Here is a 23,587-nt window from a genome sequence, read left to right on the forward strand (position 1 = left end):
GCAGGTACTTCTATTTTTATGGGTCCAGCAGCTGATGTGAAGGAGCTGTTGTGCGGCCCTTATCACACGTCGTGTTTAGCATTTTGATTTCCAGGACTCCCTGAATGCAGCACAGAGGCTGCTCCTTCATCATGATGCAGTGTGATATGAGCGGTCGTATTTCACCTGGAGACAGGTGTTTTGTTGATAGCCCTGCCCTCCTCCCTGTCAGGTGTTCATCCTGTCAATCATATTAATGAGCTGTCATCTCTCTAACCCGAGGCCGATGTGCCTGCTGGCTGTGCGGAGCTGCTACACCACTAAAAGCGGTTTTATAGTTTCTTTTTGATTTTAAATCTTTGGTTGCCGTGGATACCTGTGAAGAGAGTGGAGCGTTTATAAGCTGAAGAGTCAGATGTTTTTCACAGGAGTGGGTGGAGCTTTGTGACTGATGGGTGTCTGCTAACTCTTTAGTCACTGCGAGTAGAATAAGTGATGATATATCAGGATTTTCCCCCCGTGGTGCCCACAACTGGATGAATGCAGGTTTAAAGGAACAGTTCAACATTTCGGGAAGTGCAGTTTTTATTCGCCAAAATTCTGGAAACAGAGGAAACTGCTCAACTTGTTAATCACAAGATAGCCACGCCCTAAAGCACCCTCTGCTTTATGGTCTATTTTACCCCAAAGCCCAGTTCAGACCAAAGATTCATGATCAGGCAAAACCGTTTAGAACGTTGCAGAGAAAAGTGTCAGCGGTGTGAACTGATCGGTCTGAGCTCGACTCANCCTCTGCTTTATGGTCTATTTTACCCCAAAGCCCAGTTCAGACCAAAGATTCATGATCAGGCAAAACCGTTTTAGAACGTTGCAGAGAAAAGTGTCAGCGGTGTGAACTGATCGGTCTGAGCTCGACTCAAGCCGGCTGATGATGTCACCTGCAGCTCAGCTCGTCAAATTACCAGCAGCTGGTTAATCGGTGGTCGACTGGACTTGCTTGATTTTTACCATAGTGACTTGAGACATCGAGATTAAGACTTGAGACTTGCACATGTGCGACTAAGGCCCAACCCCAATACCCCGCCTTGTCCACTACCCCTTGGCCCTCGTAATGAAGCAACGAGGAATTGGGACACCACTCACTACGTCACCGCGTCGGTTACGTTCACGCATGCGTAACTATTTTAAACAGGAAGCTGCGAGCCATCTACATTTCCAACCAGCATCTACAATGGTGTTTGCCGCATTCATCATGCTTCCTTTGATGAACGACAGACGACAGGGGTCTTCTGCTAGCTAGCTAACCAGCTAACATTACGAGGCAGCATAGTTATACTAGCTGGCGTGTTATCGTAATGTGAAAAGTCCGACAATTTTGCAGAACAGGACAGATGACAGACGCCAGATAGTGCGAGCTAGCTAGCTAGCTAACAAGCAACCTGACGACGGTAACGTTAGCTATGTATGAACTTTTGTCCTTGTCTCTTGCTCGGTGGTAGCTGTGGCGACGTCTACCCCTCGCTGGCAAGTCAGCATCTGAAATCCCTCGCTCCAAAGGGCCAGTTTCATACCCACTACCCCTCATTATGCCCGCTACCCCTACACGCAAAAAGGAATTGGGACACCACTACCCCTCGNAGCTAGCTAACAAGCAACCTGACGACGGTAACGTTAGCTATGTATGAACTTTTGTCCTTGTCTCTTGCTCGGTGGTAGCTGTGGCGACATCTACCCCTCGCTGGCAAGTCAGCATCTGTTTCATACCCACTACCCCTCATTATGCCCCCTACCCCTACACGCAAAAAGGAATTGGGACACCACTACCCCTCGCGGGAACGCACAAATGTAGGGGTAGGGCCAAGGGGTAGGGCTAAGGGGGGGTATTGGGACGGGCCCTTCCTCCCACTTCTCCCACCCTCTGAAACACAAATTCCATCATCACTGAATTGAGATGAATTCTGTCCTGAACACACACACACTTGTTGAGACTGGTGTTTGAGAACATTTGAATAATCTGTATTATTTTTTTCTGAATCGTAAAAAGCATTAAATTGCCTTCAAATTCTTGATAAAGATGCTGCAGCCGGGCCAATGCTGCAGTCTGGCAGATGCGAGGTCCTCATTCAGAGCTCTGCACCCCCACAGGGGAGCAGTTGTTTCTGGTAAGTGGTGAATGAATGAATACAGAGCAGAGCTTCAGCCGCAGATGGCAGCAATATGAGATCAGGTTGTTTTACCTGCCGAGGCGGCGTGGCGGCGAAATTGGCAGAGATGGAGCTCTGGGATTCTACTCTGCCTTTCTTTTAAAAGCAATTGGGTTATTACCACACAACCGCACACACACACACACAGTCAGAGAAACACTACACAAACACAGCCTCCAAAATCTGTGCAGGCAGTGCTGCAGGATGGAGGCACCACCGCGTTTTCACACTAATGGAATACCAACATTTTCTTGAATAAAAGTGATCCAGGTTGAATCAGCACTGCAGGAGAAAACAGACGGTTTGATGAGAACTCCTCTGACATTCACGTTTGATAGAAGCATCCAGAGAGCCGGGCTGTGTAAATTAAGAAGAAATACACAGAGAGAGATGAGACGAGATGGGGCTTCGATACAGCTAATGGTTTTGTTTTGTTTGCAGCACATTAGCCCTGTCCAGGCCTGAAACTCATTACTGATTACAACTTCTCCAATTCATCCTGGTGTTTGTGTCTCCACTGAGGCCTGAACCCATCCAGCTGATATTTATAGACTGAAGCCATCAGGAGCTGATGTTGTTGTGCCACCATTCATTTTATCATTTAAAAATTGATTATTCAGACCATAATAGTTCCCAGCATTTTATATTGCAGCAGCACGGCTCAATAGTGAGGAAACATTGGTTCACATTAGGACTTTGAAATGAAAAATCTATAAAAACATCAGTAAACATCAGCGGAGTAAACACCAGAGGAACCTCAGCCATCGAGCAGCTGGTTGGAAATATCTGACAGTGTGTTGCTACGTCTACTTCTGTGACTGTCTCTTTATAAAACAGAGTCACGAAGTAATTCGCTGCACAATATTTAAAAAGAAATTAGACAGAAGGACAATAAGAGGCAATGCAAAAAGAGCAAATTCATCTGACGGGAAGAAGAAAAGTGGCACTCAGGATGTGAAGCCTCGTCTCTAGAGTCAAAAGCCCTGTTTCCACCAAGCTGTACGGTTCAGTTCAGTGCATATTTCTTCTGTTTCCACAGTGAAAAGTTGTGGATGGTACCAACAGAAGCGTTCCTTAGCGTCCCCATGTTTGGTCCCCCCTCTGTTGGGGTACCTAGCACACAGATCTGGTACTAAAAGGTGGAGCTAGAAACCCTGCAGTCTGATTAGTCAGTAGAGGACGGTCACTCTGGTTTTATGTAACCTCTGTTCATACATCAGTAAACTACAACTATAAAATGAAAGAAAACGACAAAAACCCCGCTCACATTTAAGAGGACTGTCTGAACAGGCCGAGGGTCTAGGTACCATGTCTGAAGGCTTACTGCTGGTTCCAAAGGTACTGGACTGAAAGGGTTTGGTGGAGACGGGGCTAAAGTCACCATCCCCCTGACCTCTTTCCTTATATTCCTGTGGAGTAGAAGAACGTAGCACTTCCTGAACTGGCAACGTAATCAGGGGAGCCATCATACCTCCATTATCCACCTTATTCCCACCCCCCATGATTCCTCATGTGAGTTATGGCCGCAACTTCCAGCAGCGATTCGCAACCGGCTTTTTCCAGTAGTAACTGTAAGCAGTGTTTGTTGTCATTTGTATCCAAGCACGTTAGCCATTAGCTCGCCTTGCTACAATACATACTGTTAAATTTCACACTCCTTTAACTCCTACAAGATGATTTATGATTCCTCACGACTCATAAACAGACGTTGACACATTCTGTGATCCTCTAACATGATTCTGCGTTAATGTTAGCTCCATGTAAAGTGAATAAATGTGATGTTTACCAGCGAATCTTCTGTTCGTCTGCCTTAATGACACAATTCACACATACTGTTTGCTGTATGATAGCAGACACAATTCATGTGTGACTCTGATTAGCATGCTTATTGGGTAACAACGTGAACTCTTTGTGCCCAGCTAGTGGTGAGGATAAATGGCCTCTCCATATCTTCATAGAATCACCAGTTCAGTTCAGTGGTATGTAATGAGCAGTGTACACACACACACACACACACACACACACACACACACAGCGGCAAGTGTGACCAGATTTTTTATTTCATGGATTTTTCAAACTCATCTAAGACAGAAGCTCTCTGATTCTTTCCCCATTATAAAAGGAAAAAGTATGCACATATGCACACAGAAGGATGTGAGAGGACACATGGGTATACACACACACACACACACACACTCTCGCAGGGTCCACAGGGCATCGGTTGGTTGGAGGCTGAAGCCTTGGGATTGTCAACCATAATAAAGTCTGGGTGTGCACCATCATTAGCCTTACAGGTCATTCATTTCAGCCCCTTATTAACAGAGACATTGTTGAGCAGCAGCTCAGCCCTGAGAACAGTGAGGGGGTGGTGTTGTGGTGGTGCAGGGTGTTATGGGTAATGGGGCTACAGATCCATGGAGATAGATAGTTTAATTAAGCATGAGAGAATTTAAGACCCCGTCGGCCCGAGGTGAAAAATGAGCGGTGAGGGCGGAGGGAGCCATGTTGAACGCAGAGGGAGGGGTGTGTGTGTGTGTGTGTGTGTGTGTGTGTGTGTGTGTTGGAATGAAGGTGGAAAAGAGACAAGTAGGTTTATGAGTTTATTTTGTGGTGCTCTTTAAAATATGACGGCAATATTGGTTCAGAAAAGATCATGTTTTGGTTTAAAATACCTGGTTTAAGGGGCACGATCCCGGCAATGAATGCAGCGATGTCTCGACAAAAAAACAATTGTGTTCATGGCATTATCCTGGCTGGTGAAGCAGCAGTGGGTTGCTAAAAAAATCACCAATGTTTGGTGGCTAAAAAGACACTTGACATGTAGTGATGACTTGCTGAAAACAGGTTGGTATCACTCCAAAGTCGTGAAAAACCAGAGCTTAGGCAGTGACTTCCGACGTCAGACACGGGCAAAAAAAGCTGTCCTTTCATGTCGGCATTATATGCGCCGGTTGCCAATATTGTTTAACAGTGCCCGGCAGTGTCAGGAGGGAACGCAGCAGGACAATAATGAAACTTAAGGGAGCAGGGCGGGTAGGACTTCCACCCGGGAGGCCGGTGTTTGCTTCCTGTAACATTGTAAAGCCAAACCCTGTTCTTTTTACCTAAACGTAACCACGTCAATTTGCAGTGTATCAAAAGGTAGTGACCAGGTGCCAGATGTTCAGCAGCAGGCAAAGATGCAAAAATAACGAGACGAGACGCCAAACGAGAGTGAATCTGGGGTTGGCTTTGGCTGTTTACCAACAATCCTTCATACATCATATTTTCACCCAAAGCTTTAGGTTGAGGAAGATGTTGTGGAAGCAGCGCCGATCGTCTGGATAAATTCACACCACAGAAATGGAAATTTTCTGGCTTCATGAACCACTGAGCAGCTTCCATAGGAATGAACGGGGTCCTGCCTCCAGCGCTGTCTCTATGTCTCTTAATTCATCCGTGACCTCAACAGGGGTGACGAAAATTGGGGACAATATGTGACGGTTCTATGTGTACCATCCACAACACAACAATAAGCGTTCTAATGTGTACCGAACAGAATCAGACTGCTTGGCGGAAACGAGGCTGTATTTTACCTTTAAAGTTCTCTCTTTCAGGTTTGTTTATACTGGTGGGTGGCTGCAATGCATTGTGGTCCCTGCCTTGTTCCTGTTTACTGTTGATCACAAACATTTTAATGTTAAACTCCTGCTGAGGCGTGACAGCATCTGCGTGTGGACACTCTGTAACCAGCAACCTCAAATTAAGACTAAAAATATTCCACCAGAAAGCTGTTACAGGGTGATTTTTCCCTGAAATTTGCTTTTATATTTGTTCATTTCCTCCGCTCAGTCGGCAGAGCAAGGCCGCACTGCCGGGGGTTCAGCTCCCCTCAGAGCCACCGATGCTAAAACTCCACGCACTTTTACTTCTGAAGCTGCTTAGCCAGATGAAAGAAAGGATACAGGGACTAAGAGAGACATCAAGTTCACAAGATGAATGGAAAGAGGAGGGGAGACAGGGGAGAGAGGGAGGGATGGTTGATGAGAGATATGATGTTCGGAGTAAGAAGGGAGGCGTCGATGGAGAGATTAACTTCAGAGGAGGATGAAAAGAAACACAGCAGGAACCAAGACAGAAAGCCCAGAGGAAGCGAGGAAGGGAGGAGACGGACTGAGACATCGAGATGCTGAAACAGGAAAACAGAGACTGAAGGAGAGAATCAGAGCTGGAGAGGAAGTCACTGCTCATGCTCACTGCCCACTTCCTGTGAGGATAATCCAATTTAATCATAATGTGAGTCAACACTCTGATTTGTTATAATCACGCTGTCCTCGCCCCGTGATTAGCTGAGAGCTGAAAAAATCACAACAGCAGTAAAAAGGAGCAGTCGGACATCAGAGAAGCTGGAGACAATGGAGTGCAACAGGAAAATGATTTACCCAGAATGCCTGCTGGACCAACCTGAGTAGTCCTCAAAATTAAACTACAAAATTTGTTGTTTCCCTTTCAGAGCAACACATTGGAGTGTTTTCTGAGCTGATGCCCCATATCAGCAGGATGACATCATTGGTCTGTGCCTTCAAAGACATAAATCACGACTACAGGCAACACTGGTCTGAAAACAAATGCAAGCAAACGGGGGAGCTGCGTTTTTCCTGGATTAAAAGCTCTACAACGTTTCTGTTTCTCAACTGATTGCAGTGAGTCATTTTGTATTCATGGTTTACTATCTCCATGTAGGAGGAAATACAAAGGTTTTCTTTCCACTTAGAATCTGGATATTTAAGCTATAATCGCTGCTGGACGCTCAGTAGAGGACTGTGTGTTTAACCCATTACACGCTGTGTGATTTTGGCCTGTTCCGGACTAAAGATAACCAACGGAAAAGAAATTTGGTGATATCTTTGATCGTGGCTCTAAAACGGTGGTCCCAGGCACACGGTGAGAGGTTCAAGGATGACCGTTGTCATGGTCCTCCAAAAATACACTTCAGTTTTCACAGGAAATGTACAAAACAAAAGCACAACACTGCGAATTGATGTATTTTTTTAACTTGAATTACAAACACATGTGGTTGAGTTTAGGAAACAAGAACAGGGTTTGACTTTACAGTCTTACAGGAAGTCAACACCGGTCTTTTGGGTGAAAGTTGGTGGTTGTTGGACCCATCCACCACCCTTCCCTCCCACCCATCCTACTTGGGCTTTTGCCCCCTTAACTTATGTTGTTGTCCCATCACGTTTCCCCCTAATGCCGAGCACCATTACACATTCATGGTGACCAGCTGCGTATCATGCTGACGTGAAAGAACATCTTTTTCGTGAGTGTCTGACACCGGAAGTCACTGCCCGAGCGCCGGTATTCAACAACTTCGGAGTGACACCCAGTTGTTTGTTCAGAAAGATAATCTTCACAAAAGAACACCACTTTTAGGATTTAATTTGTTTGGCAAGCATACATGGTTTTGCCAGAGGTAAAAAGGGCTGTTGTTAGGCTGTTAAAAATCTACACTACGGTTGCGTGACTTAACATCGCCACCACAACAAGGCTGGAAAGCCTGTGACGTTCTGTAGTCTTGTTAGTAACCATCTTTTTTAAGACATGTCAAGGCTTCAAAATTTACAGTGGGGTATTTACTGACATATTTTATGTTGTAGAACAAAACTTGAAAGTTTCTTCAGCTTGTGTTACCGCAGACCTTATTTCAGACATGTAACTAAAAAGACACGGACAAGAGGCGAAGGGACCAGAAGTGCCAAGGTGCAATCCAGTTTCTGGGTTTTTGACTCATTCCTGCAGAAGTACTGTATATTGTAGTGCCATTCCTGCTAAAATGAGTTTTTATATTCCACATGACAATGACTTAATTTCATTAATTGTTTTCATTTCATTAATTCAGTTCTTTTAAAATGATAAATTCACTCCTCTCTCAAGTGTGCCAGCGATTATAGCCTTACTATTGAGATTAACTGGAGACAAAACTTTTAATGTACACCACATAGATCATTTTATGGGCTTTGGGTTTTAATAGCTCATCACAAGAGAGCAGTTGGCGGATGTAAATGGAACCTTGTCTTTGCCACTAACTCTATCTTGTGGGGTCCCCCAGGGGAGCATTTTGGGTCCACTTTTTATCCTTTTGTATGTCAATGACATTAGGGCAGCTGTTGACTGCAAATTATTTCTTTTTGCAGATGACTTCTTCTTGTGTCTTACAAAGAGGTGGAAAAATCACTTAGTACAGAGCCGGAAGTCTGAGTAGGGCAGAAGGGAGGGATGGTGGATGAGTCCAACAACCACTGACTTTCACCTGGGAGGCCGGCGTATACTTCCCATAAGATTCCTAAACCCAATTCACAGTGATGTACCGACGTAGTGCTTTTATTTTGAAAGAGACTGTATGCAAACTGTACATTTCCTGTGAAAACAGAAGTGTATTTTGAAAACAGACAATGAATGTAACAGGCTGAAGTTGACACGGCGTCCCAGAACATCAACAACCAACACACCCAGGGTACCTTGGACGTCATATGTGGACGTGGAAAGTCCATGACCAAACGTGGACATGTGACGAGGTCGGAGTGAGAACGTGTTGGATAGCGACAGTGCCAGATGGTCAGTGAGGTATCTATGGTTCTATATCAATGAATAACATGACCTGACTTTCTCCTATGTGGTAATAATCACTTTGGCCACCAGAGGGCTTTGTCACCTGTGCATGTTGGACCGTGTCTACCAACCCACCGGTTCGTTTTTACTGCACGTACTTTAGCTGTGCAGCTTCCTGTTGCAATCAGGAATTATTTTTAACATTTCAGGTGTTTCCACTAAGATTTACCTCCAAATAAAGCAGTTTAGATCATCTGGAAGAAACTTTATTACAGCCTGTCGGACCCCTTGTGATTCTTGTTCCATCTGCCTTTGTCATAGTGAGATGTTCCCAGATCTCAGCAATGATTGTAATGTTAGAAACAGGGAACAGAACTTCACAAAAGTTGTACACAAGTTGAGATAAATTAGAGTTATCAAACAAATCTGAACCATTATTTCCTGGACTCGTCCGTCATGATAAGTAGACCAGTTATCTTGTGGATGACTTCTCTCTTCAAGCACAGTTTCAGTCCCACCATCAGCTGTGTTAACATATTTCTATAGCAAATACATGTGACTAACATTAGATGCTGGGTAGTCGACGCCCTCAGTGGGAGAATAACTACTGTAAAAGAGTAAATGGGCGTTTTTATGACTCACGCTATTGTTTACGTCTCTTGTGCTGTATCTTTTGATTGATCCACTGCAGCAACATAAATCCTCATTTCCATAAAAAGTGTGGATTAATACCACAATAAAAAGTAATAACGTGTTTGTCAGACGTGGGGGATTTAAAGATAGATGGCAGAGGACAAAGAGTGAATAAGAAACTGAGAATCCCCCCTCGTCTTCCTGCTTTGTCTCGTGCCACTGATCTGTTCAATAAGGCCTTGTCTAGTAGCACTAATCCTTTTGTTTTGTTATGCCAGTCTGGCTATCTGTTTCCTCTGCCTATCGATTATCTGTGCTTCCCTGCCCTCTGCGCGACACATGAATGAATCTCATTTCCCCTCTTATTGTGTTGCAGTAACTTAAAAACAATCCAGCCGCCGTCTTAATTCACGGAGCCAGAGGGCGTGAAAAGGTGGAGGTGAGATTAAAAGTAGCAGCTGGATATTCAGGACGGGCAGATGATCTGATATGAGCGTGCATTGTAATAAAAGCGGGGTGATTTTGAACATATGGATGCAGTTACAGATAAGACGTCCTGTGTGACCTGTTGCAGTTTTATCGACAGGCCACAGCGGTTAGAAAAAAGACGATGTGAAGCTGTGTGGATATTTTAAAAGCAGCCCAATCACCAGCAGGAAGTGGTGGTGTTGTACATTTCTGCAAACCACATTTACATGTCATATGTATCATATTAGTGTTTTTAAGGTGATGCAGTATGTAGTAGTACTTCCTCATCAGGAGGTGGAGGGATGGTGGATGGTGTGACACCTAGGTGAGACACCAGCCAAGCTTCAGACCACTGTTCTACACCAACAAACACGCAGGCACGCAGCAAAAGGCCACAGCTCGGAATCGAACCTGAAAGGTAGAATGCAAACATTCATATTGGCAGTTTGGTTGTTAAAAAGACACTCGACGGCTGCTTCTCTGCCAGCGTGGCTGCTGGAGTTGATTAACCGCTGATGATTTTCAGAACATGGACTTTTCTGCAGGCTGGTGATCTTGCAGAGTGGTTCCTGGACTTAGTGGAAAGCTATTCCTTTATGGGACTGCTTTACCCTCTGTGGGAATACACGTTACCGGTGACAGTGGGTCGCTAACAGAGTGATGTCTGAAGCATGAGATTTTCCTGGAGTAAAGTTATAAAACCAAGACCTTGACAGGGAACTGACATCGACTACAGTTGATGTGCGACCTTGTTGTGGAAAAGGCTTCTAAATTTGCTGAGATGAACACACTCTGGCCTCTGTCAGTCTAATAACAAGAGAGAAGCAGCCCTTGCACACACACACACACACACACACACACACACACACACACACACACACACGTTCATATATTTAAGTATGCAGCATTCAGTGTGTATCTGTGACTCAGACTCTGAGCCGGGGTTGCCTATACGCTGCTGTTATTGTGGAGGTGGCCAAGCTGATGGCGAGCAGCTAAAGGTGCTAACAGTGCTGACAAAGGTGTTGAGGTGGGGGGGGAGAAACTGGATCACAACTCACACAGAGGGACTTCAAGTTCATTCTGTGCTCAGGACACCATTACTCCTTTACAGGAACTTGGTCTCAGCAGAATCTACTCAGTTGAGAACAAAAATTCACTGACCTGACTTGACTTTACTGTAAAGAACCTGAGACAGGATCAGTTAGCAGTGGTTAGCAACAAGGTTCTGGGTTCAGATCTGCTGGCCAGCTGGAGCCCTTCTGTTTGGATGCATGTTCTCCCCATGTCAGCGTGGGTTTCCTCCAGGTGCTCCAGCTTCCTCTTCTAAAGTCTAGTTCACATTACACGATTTTCACCCTGATTTTGCGTCGCAGAGACTATCCTAATCTTTTGAGTGTTCATACCTGGCGACGTGTGTTTCTGTCGGCAGGAGTCTCGTCAACTGCGTTACGACCTGTGTGTGCACACCACAACATTTCTCCACCGAGCCCTCACCAACAGAGCCCCAGATAACGCGGTGACGTCACCAAACTTGGAGACGACACATCATAAAGGCATGGATATTCTTTATATACTGGGTCCAAACACAACGCGCTCCCCGTGATCCTGTGGACGCCGCCATTGTTGTTGTTGCTTGCCGGCTTGTCAGTGTTGCCAGATCTTGGGAGAGAAACAAGCAACCAGGGCTATGGAAACAAGCCCAAAAGAAGCGACTATCATGCATTTAAATAACTTATTAGACGGATATATACAGAGGAAGGTGAGGTTTAGAGAGCAAGCCTAAAGTTGAGGCTAATAAGCGGACCTGGCAACCCTGCAGCTTGTCCTCCTCACATTTCTTCCGTCCTCCTGCGTGCTGACGTGGGACGTATCCCGCCTCTCATTGGTTGATGCTCCATCTCAGTCGTGTCACACTTCTCCAGTTTTCTAGCATGCCAGATATCCAGTCCCAGTCACAGACGAGGGGGTGACTTGCCCGTAGGCTTGTTCACACATGAGGACTCGTCGTGGCAGACTATCTGCCAACTCACCTCCGACCCAAGGTGGCTCTCAAGATCCTCTGAGACGTCAAAATCGCGGTGAAAATTGTGTAATGTGAACTAGGCTTAAATTGTCCGTAGGTGTGAATGTGAGTGTGAATGGTTGTCTGTCTCTATGTGTCAGCCCTGTGATAGTCTGGTGACCTGTCCAGGGTGGCAGCAGGGATAGGCTCCAGCACCCTGCGACCTCTAACATGAGTGAATGAATGTTTTGCCAGTTAGTAAATCTCAGTCTTCAACAGCCTTTCTGGGTTTTATAGTGAAACAGTTCCTCTGAGTGATGCTTGGTTACCTGGCAAAGCGGTTGATAGCCAAATCTACAGATAGTAATGTACCTGTTGTCAGAAAATGTTGCTGTTGATGAAGTCAGGGATGTGCTGAAAATATCCTCCTGAGATTGTGGTTTAAAATAAATCAGCTGTTTAGGTGTGATGTGTTAGACCTGCAAGGAAACTACAGGAGCAGCACACACTGCAGCTCCTCTCTGCAGTCTGATTGGTTGTCATGTGGTGGTTTGTATGCTAATTTGTATTTTATTAAGCTTTTCAACTCGATAATACATTGCATGCCAGTTTTGCATAAATGCCTCTCTGACTGCTCTGCAAACAGGCTGATATTTGCCTCTCATTCATGAAAACCATCTGTTTACCCGGAGAAATTGCGTGCAGCTGTAAGGATGTTTACATCCTCGACAAATCATTCTCCAAATACAGAGTGAGTATCCCTGAATGTGATGTTTAGACATCATGTCGCTGCATATCAAATACATTCAGTCACCGCTGCATCGTCTGAGAGGCCTTAATAAATAATTTGGTATAAACCCATCACCCCCCGCTCAACGATAGGATGAGTTTGTTTCTGTGAGCTCATTTGGAGGTAAGATATTGATAAAGATTACACTAATAAGGAGAGGGGCAGAGGGAGGGAGATCTTTGTCTTGCTCCGACTCTAATGGTTTTTGTCTCCCGCCGTCTGGTAGGAGTCACTCTGTAAGTGTCATTAGGATGCACAGGGAGTCGCTTCGGCTAAATATTGCGCAGGCTTCATTTAGCACAGATGAAACCATGACTCACTGTGGACTCATAGAGCGAGTGAGTCACGTCGCAACCCAAATCATTTTAGCTGGCTGCTGAGTGAGTTATTCCAACAGCTACCGGCGTTGTGTTTCTGGAGCCTCCAAACCTATTAGTCCCATTCTAGTATATTATGTTAATTGGTCCTCGGTGATTTGAGTGCCGGACCGACTGTGAGTTTCAGTCTCTGATGCTGCGAGGCTCATTAAACATGTGATTGTTCTTGTCATGTGGAGAGACATCAACAAAAGACATGTGACCGGTTATGGATCTTTGTTTAATTGAGGATCAGACCCTGAGAGCTGCAGGGAGGCATGCTGGGAAATTGTTGTCCTCATGAGCTGCATTAATAAGGACTTCTTTATGTTGACAGTGGCTCAAATGCAAACACTGCATAATATAATGGATGTCACCAATAGGTTTGTGGACTCCTGTTGGGCATTTTTGACACCGCCATCTTGGATTTTTGGACTTGGAAGTGACCATTTTTGGATTTGAGGGTGGAGCTGTGAGGGAACACGGGGTGGATCTGACTCATAGGGTGGGACTGGTACGCCACTGGAGGCATTTGTCACTTGACTGTTTGTGGGAAACAGGGAGGAAGTCTGATGTTTTTTTGTTGATTCACCTCGACCTCATCTTTGTAGATCTATAACAGTGTCATCTTAATCCCCGTTTCCACCAAACACTTTCAGTATAGTACTGACAGTAACCCTTCAGACATGTGATACCTAGACCCTCGGTCCATTTAGCGTTTCCACCGCAAACAGTACTTCTAAATGTGGACAGCACTCACTGTATATTCTTTCCTAAAAATATGTTTGTCCGTACACACATATTTAGTATGGATCCTACGCACTGTTTAATAAATGAAACCCCAGATCTGTGTGCTAGGTACCCCAACAGAGGGGGGACCAAACATGGGGATGGTGAGGAACGGTTCTATTGGTACCATCCACAACTTTTTACAGTGGAAACAGAAAAATTTGCATACTGAACTGAACAAACTGTTTGGTGGGAACAGAGCTTTACTTCCTCCCTGCTCCTGACAGATGGAGTCGTGATTATTCTGGCTGCTAGAGGGCGCTGTCACTTCAATGTAAACACGTAGTTGTGGTGCTTTTGCTGAAATGTGACTTTAAAACAACAAATCCTGATTCTACAGCAACTGAAACTGACTGAACTAGTTGTGGCAGACTATCTGCCGACTCACCTCCGACCCAAGGTGGCTCTCAAGATCCTCTGCGACGTAAAAATCGCGGTGAAAATCATGTAATGTCAACTAGGCTTAACAGTGGCGTGCTGTCTAAAATCACACATTGGAGCGATATGATGCTGCTGCTGTTTGGTTCTGTGTAAAAAACAAAGCCGGTACAAAGAAGGAACTTCTTAGTGGCAGTTTAATGCAATCTCTGTGGCTGCTCTTACACTGCCTCTTCAGACTGGGGAATTCCCACCATTATGCTGCCTTACCGTTCTTTATGAAAGGTACAATCACAGCATGGGGGGACAGAGTTGTTTCGCCTTTAAGCTGGAACTGTAGGTAGTAACAGCACAGAAATGACGTATATGTAAAAGGGACACGAGGCTCTTCTCAGCTCTATGGAGAGTTTAGTCTATATCAACCATGGTTTTGGTTTTCTTGCTCTTATCAAACTTGTCTCCAGATCAGCAGGACGCTGTGTTCACCAAACAAGCTGTGATAAACTGAACACAACTGCTCAGCAGAAACGTAGAGACTAGCTGGTGGAGAAAGTGGCACATTTAGCAGCTAAAGAGCCAGATGTTTTTCTCAGGGGACCAAAGCAGTGACACTGGAATTCTCCACAGAACGCTGAAATAATAACCTCCCTGCAGGTGGATTAGCAGCTCCTTCAGGCTCTTTTTCAAAACTCAGAGAGTCCTTGTGCAGCTGTTGAGGAAAATCCACACCCTAACCTCCATCCTGTGTGGATCAGCAGTGACAAGCTGATTTATTTTTATTAAATTCACCTGATGAGTCAGATTCCAATCTTATCTGCTGGGCTTTTAGCAAAAAAAAACATTTACTAATTTAATAGAAGATTGCACTCTAAATGCTTCAGTGCAAGTTCATTAGCTCCACTTTCACACAGGCCACATTTGTCTCATTATCTTTTTAACAATTTAAATTTTGTTGGTGGAATTATCGCCCCGTCATCGCTTCCTGAAGCCAGCGAATGCTGACGAAGCACGACTCGCAAACGGGATGCTGTTCCCTTAATAAAGATGAATTCTATACACTGAGAGAACAGCTGAGTGTTGATGGTGTCCTGCACGGCTCCGTCCTCCATTTGTTCTCAGCTCAGAGAGATTCAGCCCGAGTTCAGCCAAGTTTGACTCATCAAACATTAAGCTGCAGGGTCCCTGCGACCAGCCAGCTGTTCTGCCAATGCATTTTCTTTTTTTTCCTTCTTCCTGGAAGACTACCTGGCTCTGCTTCATGCTCCTCTGCCTCTGCGTAAATGTGTGTGTGTGTGTGTTTTTTTAACATTTCCCCTGGTGGGAGCTCAGTCAGAACATGCCTGCTGCCCTTTGGAGCATCTCTTGACCTTAAAGTCTGGACAGATCTCCTCCTGCAGAGAAAGTGGGGCTCTAAGCGGAGATGAAAGGCTGCTGAGAGGCTTAAACTGTGGCTGTCTGCCTGTCAGGGGGGAACACAGGAGGGGGAAGCATCTCCAGGTGGCTTGGCAAATGTTAAAGTAGACAATAAGCTCCTGAGGAGAAACTCTCACAGTGACATTTAAAATAGTAGCAGATAATGATGTAGTTTGTTGATTTAACTGAACCAGTGTGAGTTAGTTAGTTAATTAGTAACACTATTCTCTACAGCCAAAAGTTTGCATCTTAGTTTTGCTGGCAGTGGAAATAATCAACACGTTTTCATCCCAAGTTGTCATATATCGCCGATGTCGGCCCGATGTATCATGTTTAGATCGTTAAGACGTAGCAGGGAGAGTTTGCTACGTCGCAGAGACGTTGGCCTTTAATCGAAAATGACCACCACGCGACGTTCAAACGATCTATAAAAGAAGCTGCGCTCAGTAGGTGCTCCTTCTATATTAACATTCATATGCTTCGTTAACTACGACCTTTATTTATTTAGGTCGGACCTTTCAAACTACAAATATTTCACCATCCAACGTGAGAAATCAATGCTAACATTCAAAAATAGCTGACTGTTACCCTATTTCGTGTGTAAGTGTGCACAATGAAGAGACAAAAGTCAATTTAAGAAACTTTATTTTCAAATTTCCACAAACAATCTCTGATGGCCAGTCCGCTTCTCCTGGCAGCCTGCAAGACACAGAAAAGATGATGAGCACATAACTTCAAGAAACAAATCCCAACTTCACCACTTTTTTTTTTTTTTAGCATTTCAGCTGTCTTTTAGCCAGATTGAAGGCTTTGTGTCCGTCACTCTGCTTAATTTAGTGTTGAAACGGTTAAATAACGGGATCCGTTAACTCCGTTAACTGTTAACAGCAGCTCAACAATCAGTCCTTCATCTCGGAAAAACAGTGGCTTCAAAACTGCGCTATTACCTGTAGCCACCGGGTCAGTTTGCTTTGCAGAGGAGACCTCGACTGATACATTGCCCATAAAATCACATTAACAACATACCGAAGGCATCCTTAAACTTCACTATGAGTGGGTCCCAACACTCGAGCCCAGGTCACTTCCACTTTTAACCCAAAACGAGTGCTCACGATAACCAGATAAGCAGATAACATCAACTAGGGAAAATAAAATGAAAACACCACAGTTGTAGCGTGTTAGCTAACATGAGCTAAACTAGCTAACAGCTAACACACCACAGTTGTAGCGTGTTAGCTAACATGAGCTAAACTAGCTAACAGCTAACACACCACAGTTGTAGCGTGTTAGCTAACATGAGCTAAACTAGCTAATAGCTAACGAAAGATAACGTTAGTTGGTGGGGAGCTGTGCTAAGCTATATACACCCAGTCGTGCTTCGCCACTCACCAGGAGCCTCTTTTAACGGTCACTGAATAAACAACATAGCGATTTTCTGCCAATTTATTCCAATTAGCTTACCTGAAACCGACTGCGATGAGATGCTGTGACCTGCGAGCTCAGTTCCAAACAAAGACCGTGGAGATGAAATTCCACCTTCCGTGGCGACTTCCATATGTGGGCACATAACAGAGACGTTTGAGCTGGGACAAAAGAGTATTAAATTTAAAGATATCTGCCCATGCGGCCGACACTTGTCAGACGATATAAATTCAGGGCCGATGTGTCGTCCCTAGGCTGATGTCGGCCAGATGTATGTGTGCTATCTGGGTTAGGTTTAGAAAAAACCCATCATGGTTTGATTCTTCATTCATGGTAAATGGACTAAATGCACATGTTCTAACTATTGAGGGGGACGCCTCCCTGTGTCTCCCCAAAAATCTACACCTATTGTTTCTTGGTCTAAAATGCCCAGTTTTGGTGGAACAATTGAAGCTGCAACGCTAGACGACTGAAAAGCCGTTTCTTTATGTTTGAACAACGCTGTGATTAACTTGTGGTTGGGTTTGTGCACAAAAACAGTTGGTTATGGTTAGAAAATAGATAATGCTTTGGCTAAAAAATACACACTTTTCATGGACCTATTGTGACAGGAAGTGCAGTGATGTCTTGGTTAAAATCAAGCACTCTTCGTTGCTTTCAGCTCTGGAAAGGCAGCAACAGGTCACTAAAAATCACCCACGTTTGGAGGCTCAAATGCAGCTGTGAACGCAACAATTACTCGCTAAATAACAACCGGTTTTGTTGTTTGTTGGTGTTGAATAGTGTTCTGCATCTCACTGAGATGTCGCACCCTATCGTCCCCTCCACCTCCTGATGACAGCTCAGATACTACGCCACTTTAGAAACAGATTTACAGAAACGTCCGACGGCAACATTTTCTTCTCCTCTGTCTCTTGTGCTTGAACACAAGACCAGTCCTGTTGTTTCTCTGATGAGGACGATCCCAAATGTAATATTGTGTCTCCACTCTTGAAAATAAGACGGTGCCTCTTACGAAGTGCCACCCTGCAAATACTAAAATGTGTGTATTAGAGGCTCTCAGGTACTTTACTTAAACTGTGGTGTCTGCAGTTTGGCCTCTTGCTCTGACTTCTGTGGCTCCTAACAGAGTTTGATGTCGCTGCTTCAAAGGGAGGGAGCCTAGAGAGAATGATTAGCTGCGAGCCGCGCGCTGCCTCAGCAGTGTGTACAGAAAAGGGATTCTGGAGCTCCGTATCGTATATTTAATAGAAGAGTTTAAATGTGCAAAAGCGAGGTTGGAGATGATACTGTCACTGTGTGAGGATGTGAAGTACAGAGTGACTGTCTCAGCAGGAAGTGGAAGACTCAAAGAGCACTCAGGAGTATTGTAGGGTGGGAGCGACATGGGTGTTTGGAGGTTGGACTGGGCAGAGGGCAACTTAATGGGGCACGTCAACATCAGTGTGTGTGTGTGTGTGGTGGTGGTGGGGGGGGGGGGGGGCAATTGTCTTCTGATTGGTTCTGTGTGTATACACCTGAATTTCCTCTGCGTTCCTTGTCAGTTTGCGGTCAGTGTTTCCTGGTGTTGCGGCTTGTTTTTGCTTCTTGTCCTGTCTGTCAGGCAGTCTGGGTCTGTTTTTCCTTTGCCTGTTCCCAGAGTTGGGTAATAAATGTTATTTTCTTCAGCTTCCTGTTGCCGTGCTGTTGCTTTTGCACATGGGTTCACCTGCCTGCAGTGGCACTTCTAGCAGATTTGGTCCCCGCCACACAGAAAAGTCAAACAGTAATGCACGTTTCTTACCAAAATGCAAATAACCGACCTAGTTAACAATAAAAATACGATAAAATGCACAAATTAACTTTGCAATTGAACCAGGGATGCACCTGTTTCAAACTAGTTGTATGACTGTAATTTCTAAATGCTCCCAGTTTGTGTCGTGGTAATTACAGCTCAGTGGGTTCGAAAGACACGTGCTACTATTTATTCATGCAACAGTATGTTGAACAATAGTAAACTCATTGGGTATGGATGTGATTTCAGAGGCAGCTGACCTGTTAGCTGCAACCTGTGATTTCCTTCCATCTCCCCAGAGTGGAAAGTGAGGAGCTCACATCTTCCTTCAGGTCCTCTCATTTTGCCAAAGGTGTAAAACAACATATCTGGAGATGTAGCAAAGGAACAAATGATGGGAATGAATGTGAAGCGTCCAGACCAGACTTTATGTAGGGCAGCGTTGAGCGTTGTGTTTTTAATCAACTAAACTTTACAGCACAGAAACCACGCTGCCGACTAGTGTTTTGAAGGTGTAACTGCAGGCTGACACAGACACACGACTGCACAGTATAAATGCTCACAACAGCGTACGCAACGTGCAGTTAATAAAACAAGTTTGTCCTTGAGCATACAATCAGAATTGTGCACATGAAATGAAAGGCTGATTGGTCCAGTAGTTTGCGAGACGATCTGCGGGCAGATGGAAACACACACTCTCACATACAACCAAACACTTGATCCACAAGATGAGAGACACGATTCTGTGTGCAGTCTCTGCTTGTGTTGGAACCTTTGAGTCCAGAGGTTTTCTATCAGTTTGTTGTTTTTCCTCCACAGACAGTAATGACAGCTGGACGACTGAGACCGCTGTGGCATTCAGATGAATCTGCCTGTCAGCCAAGCCAAATTTTAACCTTTAGCTTAGCCTTAACGGACTGGACATGTTGTCTGTGTAATGATCCGAGTATCGGCTCTCTTCAGCGCATCTTGGGGGTTCAGAAGTAGGTCAGGGATAATCTGTGCTGTTACCTGTCAGACTGTTGAGTACATTTATGAATATGCAGCCTAATATCTATAATGAGAGGTCAGGACATGATTGAATATTAGTGCTGGGCTTCGGCACGTCTCCCTGGGTGCATTGGTGTGTACTTTATGAAACTGTGCTGCTATCAAGTGTTTGTTCCAATTCCTAAAGTCCTAGTTCTTAATTCAGTGACATTAGTTGGTGTTCCAGTTGTGTTTGAGAGATATTTGTGTCTACCAAGTTAAACAACTTCCTTCTTTCTCTCCTCTCCAGCCTGCGAGCTGATGAACCAGGGAATACTGGCGCTGGTTACCTCGACAGGCTGCGCATCAGCCAGCGCACTGCAGTCCCTGACGGACGCCATGCACATCCCTCATCTGTACATCCAGAGGAACAGCGAGGGGTCGCCACGGACCGCCTGCCAGTTCAACCCGAGCCCCGGTGGGCAGCGCTACACTCTGGCTGCCCGTCCGCCCGTCCGCCTCAATGACGTCATGCTGACTCTGGTGGAGGAGCTGCGCTGGCAGAAGTTCATCGTGTTCTACGACGTCGAGTACGGTAAGTGATCGGCTGATTTGCAGGAATGCTGCCGATGGAGATGAAGCAACTGGCTTCTTAGAGCTGTTTTTGCTGTGGAGGGCAAACGCTCTGCTGAAGTTTAGGCGTGCTATGAATGGCTGTGGAACTTGATTCATTTTGGAGTCTTGAAAGTCACAATGGCAAGTCCAGTGTGTCAAAAATGATAGTCACAGGGGTGTTCTTTTACAGCCACGCACCAAGTTTGTTTTATGCTCATCTTTCGTCATGCACGTCTAAAGTGGATAATAGTCTGGAATACTTACTGGAAGTCCTTTTTTTGGACTGCCTGCAACATAGATACCTGAATGTTGTATCACTTTCTTATTTTTCACTTTCCCTGGTGTTGGGATGATGCAACACAGTCTAGTTGTTCTTTCTGTTATTTGAACTCTATGGGATGCCTGTTTCTTCCTCAGGTATCTGCAGCGAGGTTACCTTAACATTCTGTATGAGACCAAGTATCACAGCAGGGTGCCACAACCTCTTGATGACTCACCTGCTCGCTCAGGCAGAACTGAAGTAAAGAAGCACACTTGCGCTCTCACAGATTTGCTCCTCAGGTGGTAAAACATGCTGGTATTTCTACTTCTGGCTGCAACAGCTGCTCCAGAATTTAGAGTTTTTCCTCCTCTCTGTCTCTGTGGTCAGAACCAGTCAAGAGGGCTAACTTTTTTAACCTATGAGTACAAAGCAATAACCATCATTGCCCTTTCTTTGGCTGATGGTGACAGTAGTTTTAGATACATGTAGGGATGCATAATAATATCGGCATGTCATTGATATCGGCCGTGATGTGTTATTTGTGTTGCATCTCAAGTTGTTGAACAAGCGACCAGACAAACATCCAGCAGGGAAGCATGCACTGTCCACATCAGTTTGCAGGTGAGATTATTTGTTAGTCAGCTGTAGCACATATGTACAGAAACACTGAGAGCAAAGGTGAAGAACCAAAGTTTAACTCCTACATGAGATAATATCTAGGAGATAAACTTTTAGGCTTCATTAGGCTGTTTTAAGAGTGAGGAAGTCGTGCAGAATGAAGAGCTGAGTGCATGATACAAAGGGCGTTGAAAGTTCAGCCAAATGCAGCACAAACAAAAGGTTTGACCTTCTCAGTTAAAAACAGTCCAAAAGACACGCACATCCCACTGTCCAGTGGAGTGGGTGCTGGTGAAGTAGAAAACAAACACCAATCAGCTCCTGTTCAGAAGGATTTTAACTAGTGATGGGCAAAGCAGTTCTTTATAAAGATTCGTTCAAAAGATTCGTTCAAAAGATTCGTTCACCGAATCGTTTAGTGCTTGGTGGGAGGAGCCCTGACTGTGTACTGCGTAGTCCGACTCACTGAACTGATACACGGCTGAGCTGCTGCTGCGTCTGCCCTGCACTGGTGAGTCTCATCACTGGCCAGCCTAACGTTTTAAGTTTGTTTATCTGGAAACTAAGTCTGTTAAAACAATGGGGAGGTGTGTGATTGTGGTCATGTGGCTTGACTCCTGGCTACATTAGCCGTTAGCTTGGAGAAAACGGTCCCTATGAAAGTGTATCGCTGAGAAGAAATTATTTGAATCACTCAAGGATTGGGGTTACGTCATTCACCGAGTGATTCGTTCACCAAGTGATTCGTCACGCAGTAGGCAGTCCCTCCCTGCACCCTGGCTACCTCGCGACTCGCAAGTGATTCATCGTTCGCACGGACCGAATCGGCAGTTCCACTCCCGGCCTGCACGCTCGCTGCTGAGCTCAACTGAACTGAGAAATGAATGAATCAGTTCCGGAAGTGATTCTGTTCAGTACGTTCACTCAACAGATTGTTCGCGAACGACACAACACTAAGTTTAATGCAGAGGGAAGTTTAAAGTCCACGGCTCTTCAGACTCCTGACAAATGACGGAAAGTCGCCATCTTAAATGCCCCTAGTGTCTGAGCCAGTCATGTGATATGCCTCACCTGTTGTCCATGTTCATAAACAAAGACAGTGTATATACATGTGCACTCCAAAATCGTATCAGGGCAACTTTTATCAGAAGTCTGAGGGAGAGCTCGAAACATTACTTTACATTGAAAGCCTTCCAAACTGAGCTGCTTGGTGGGTGGACGAATTTGTTTTCTACTTTCTGAGTTAATCAACTACAAGTGTCCACTGTAAAATTATTTCAAATGCACAAGAACCGCCTGTAACATCTAGGTTCCCATGCATGCACACACACTCAGTGAGCAATTAAGCAAGCAAGAGAAAGAAAGATTGATTCATGTTTTTGCACCATCATTACTGATGCACCACTGTAAAGGTATGGTTAGGGAGATTGTGTCTCCTACTTAGGAGATAACATCCTGTACATAGGAGATAGACTTAGGTTTTGGCCAACATGCTTGTGAAAGAAAAAAATATGTATATTCACCTTGCCTGTCAGGGCTTCCGTACGTAACCCAAGCAAGTTTAGATGCTAAATGACGTTATGCTTTTTCTTTAACACCATCGCCATTAAACTCTTTCTGTAGTTTGTAAACCGCACTTAAAGCAGATGTTTCAATCTCAGTGCCTCTCTCAGTTCAGCTGTCAATCAACAATGTACACAGATCCTCCCACTCATAAGATAAAGGATCTCTTTTGTTTTCTTATCTTTCAGAATTAACCAAGCGATATTACTGATGGATTTGAAAACCTGTTTGATGCTGACATTTGGTTACTTTAAAGCTCTCTCTCTTTTTTAAACTCTGTCAGACGGTTTTATTTTGGGCCTCTTCTTCTTATTCAAATTTAGAGTCAAACACAGACAGTGTTGTGTGCTGTGGAGATTTTAAAGCACTTTGAAACAACTTTTTTGACTTGTGATTTTTGAGTGCATGAATAAATTGACTTGACTTGTTCAAAACAAAAAAGCAACTGTTTAGTGGGTTGCCTGCCTTGTTGGAACTTCAGTTCTCTTACACATTGTCTACACATTGTAAACACACGCAGGATACATGCAGACAAATAATTGAAAAAGCATTAAGGATGGCTGCTGTCTGAGTGATTTTCGATGTCTTCTGGCCTTGGAAAGGTTTCTATGACCGGATATTGCGGCAAAACTTCAGACATCGACTCTCCTGTCTTGTGTATTTGTTTGGAATGGCTCACTCGGACTGTATCTTAATGAAATCACATTAGGCTCAATGGATTTTTGAGCGTAATCGATACAGGATGGTGGCAATTACAA

At 44.7% G+C, this 23,587-nt stretch overlaps 1 protein-coding gene across 2 annotated transcripts in view; it reads left to right on the forward strand.

Annotated features, from left to right (window-relative positions):
- grid1b (glutamate receptor, ionotropic, delta 1b) overlaps positions 1-23,587 on the forward strand; it is an 827,749-nt gene that overhangs the window by 429,934 nt on the left and 374,228 nt on the right. For both annotated transcript variants that reach the window (XM_050059333.1, XM_050059332.1), the window contains exon 3: positions 20,082-20,366. In XM_050059333.1, coding sequence (XP_049915290.1) covers positions 20,082-20,366 — 285 coding nt within the window. The remainder of the gene's footprint in view (positions 1-20,081; positions 20,367-23,587) is intronic.

This window comes from Epinephelus moara, chromosome 13 (genome assembly GCF_006386435.1).
Source record: "Epinephelus moara isolate mb chromosome 13, YSFRI_EMoa_1.0, whole genome shotgun sequence".
NCBI classification, from domain to species: domain Eukaryota; kingdom Metazoa; phylum Chordata; class Actinopteri; order Perciformes; family Serranidae; genus Epinephelus; species Epinephelus moara.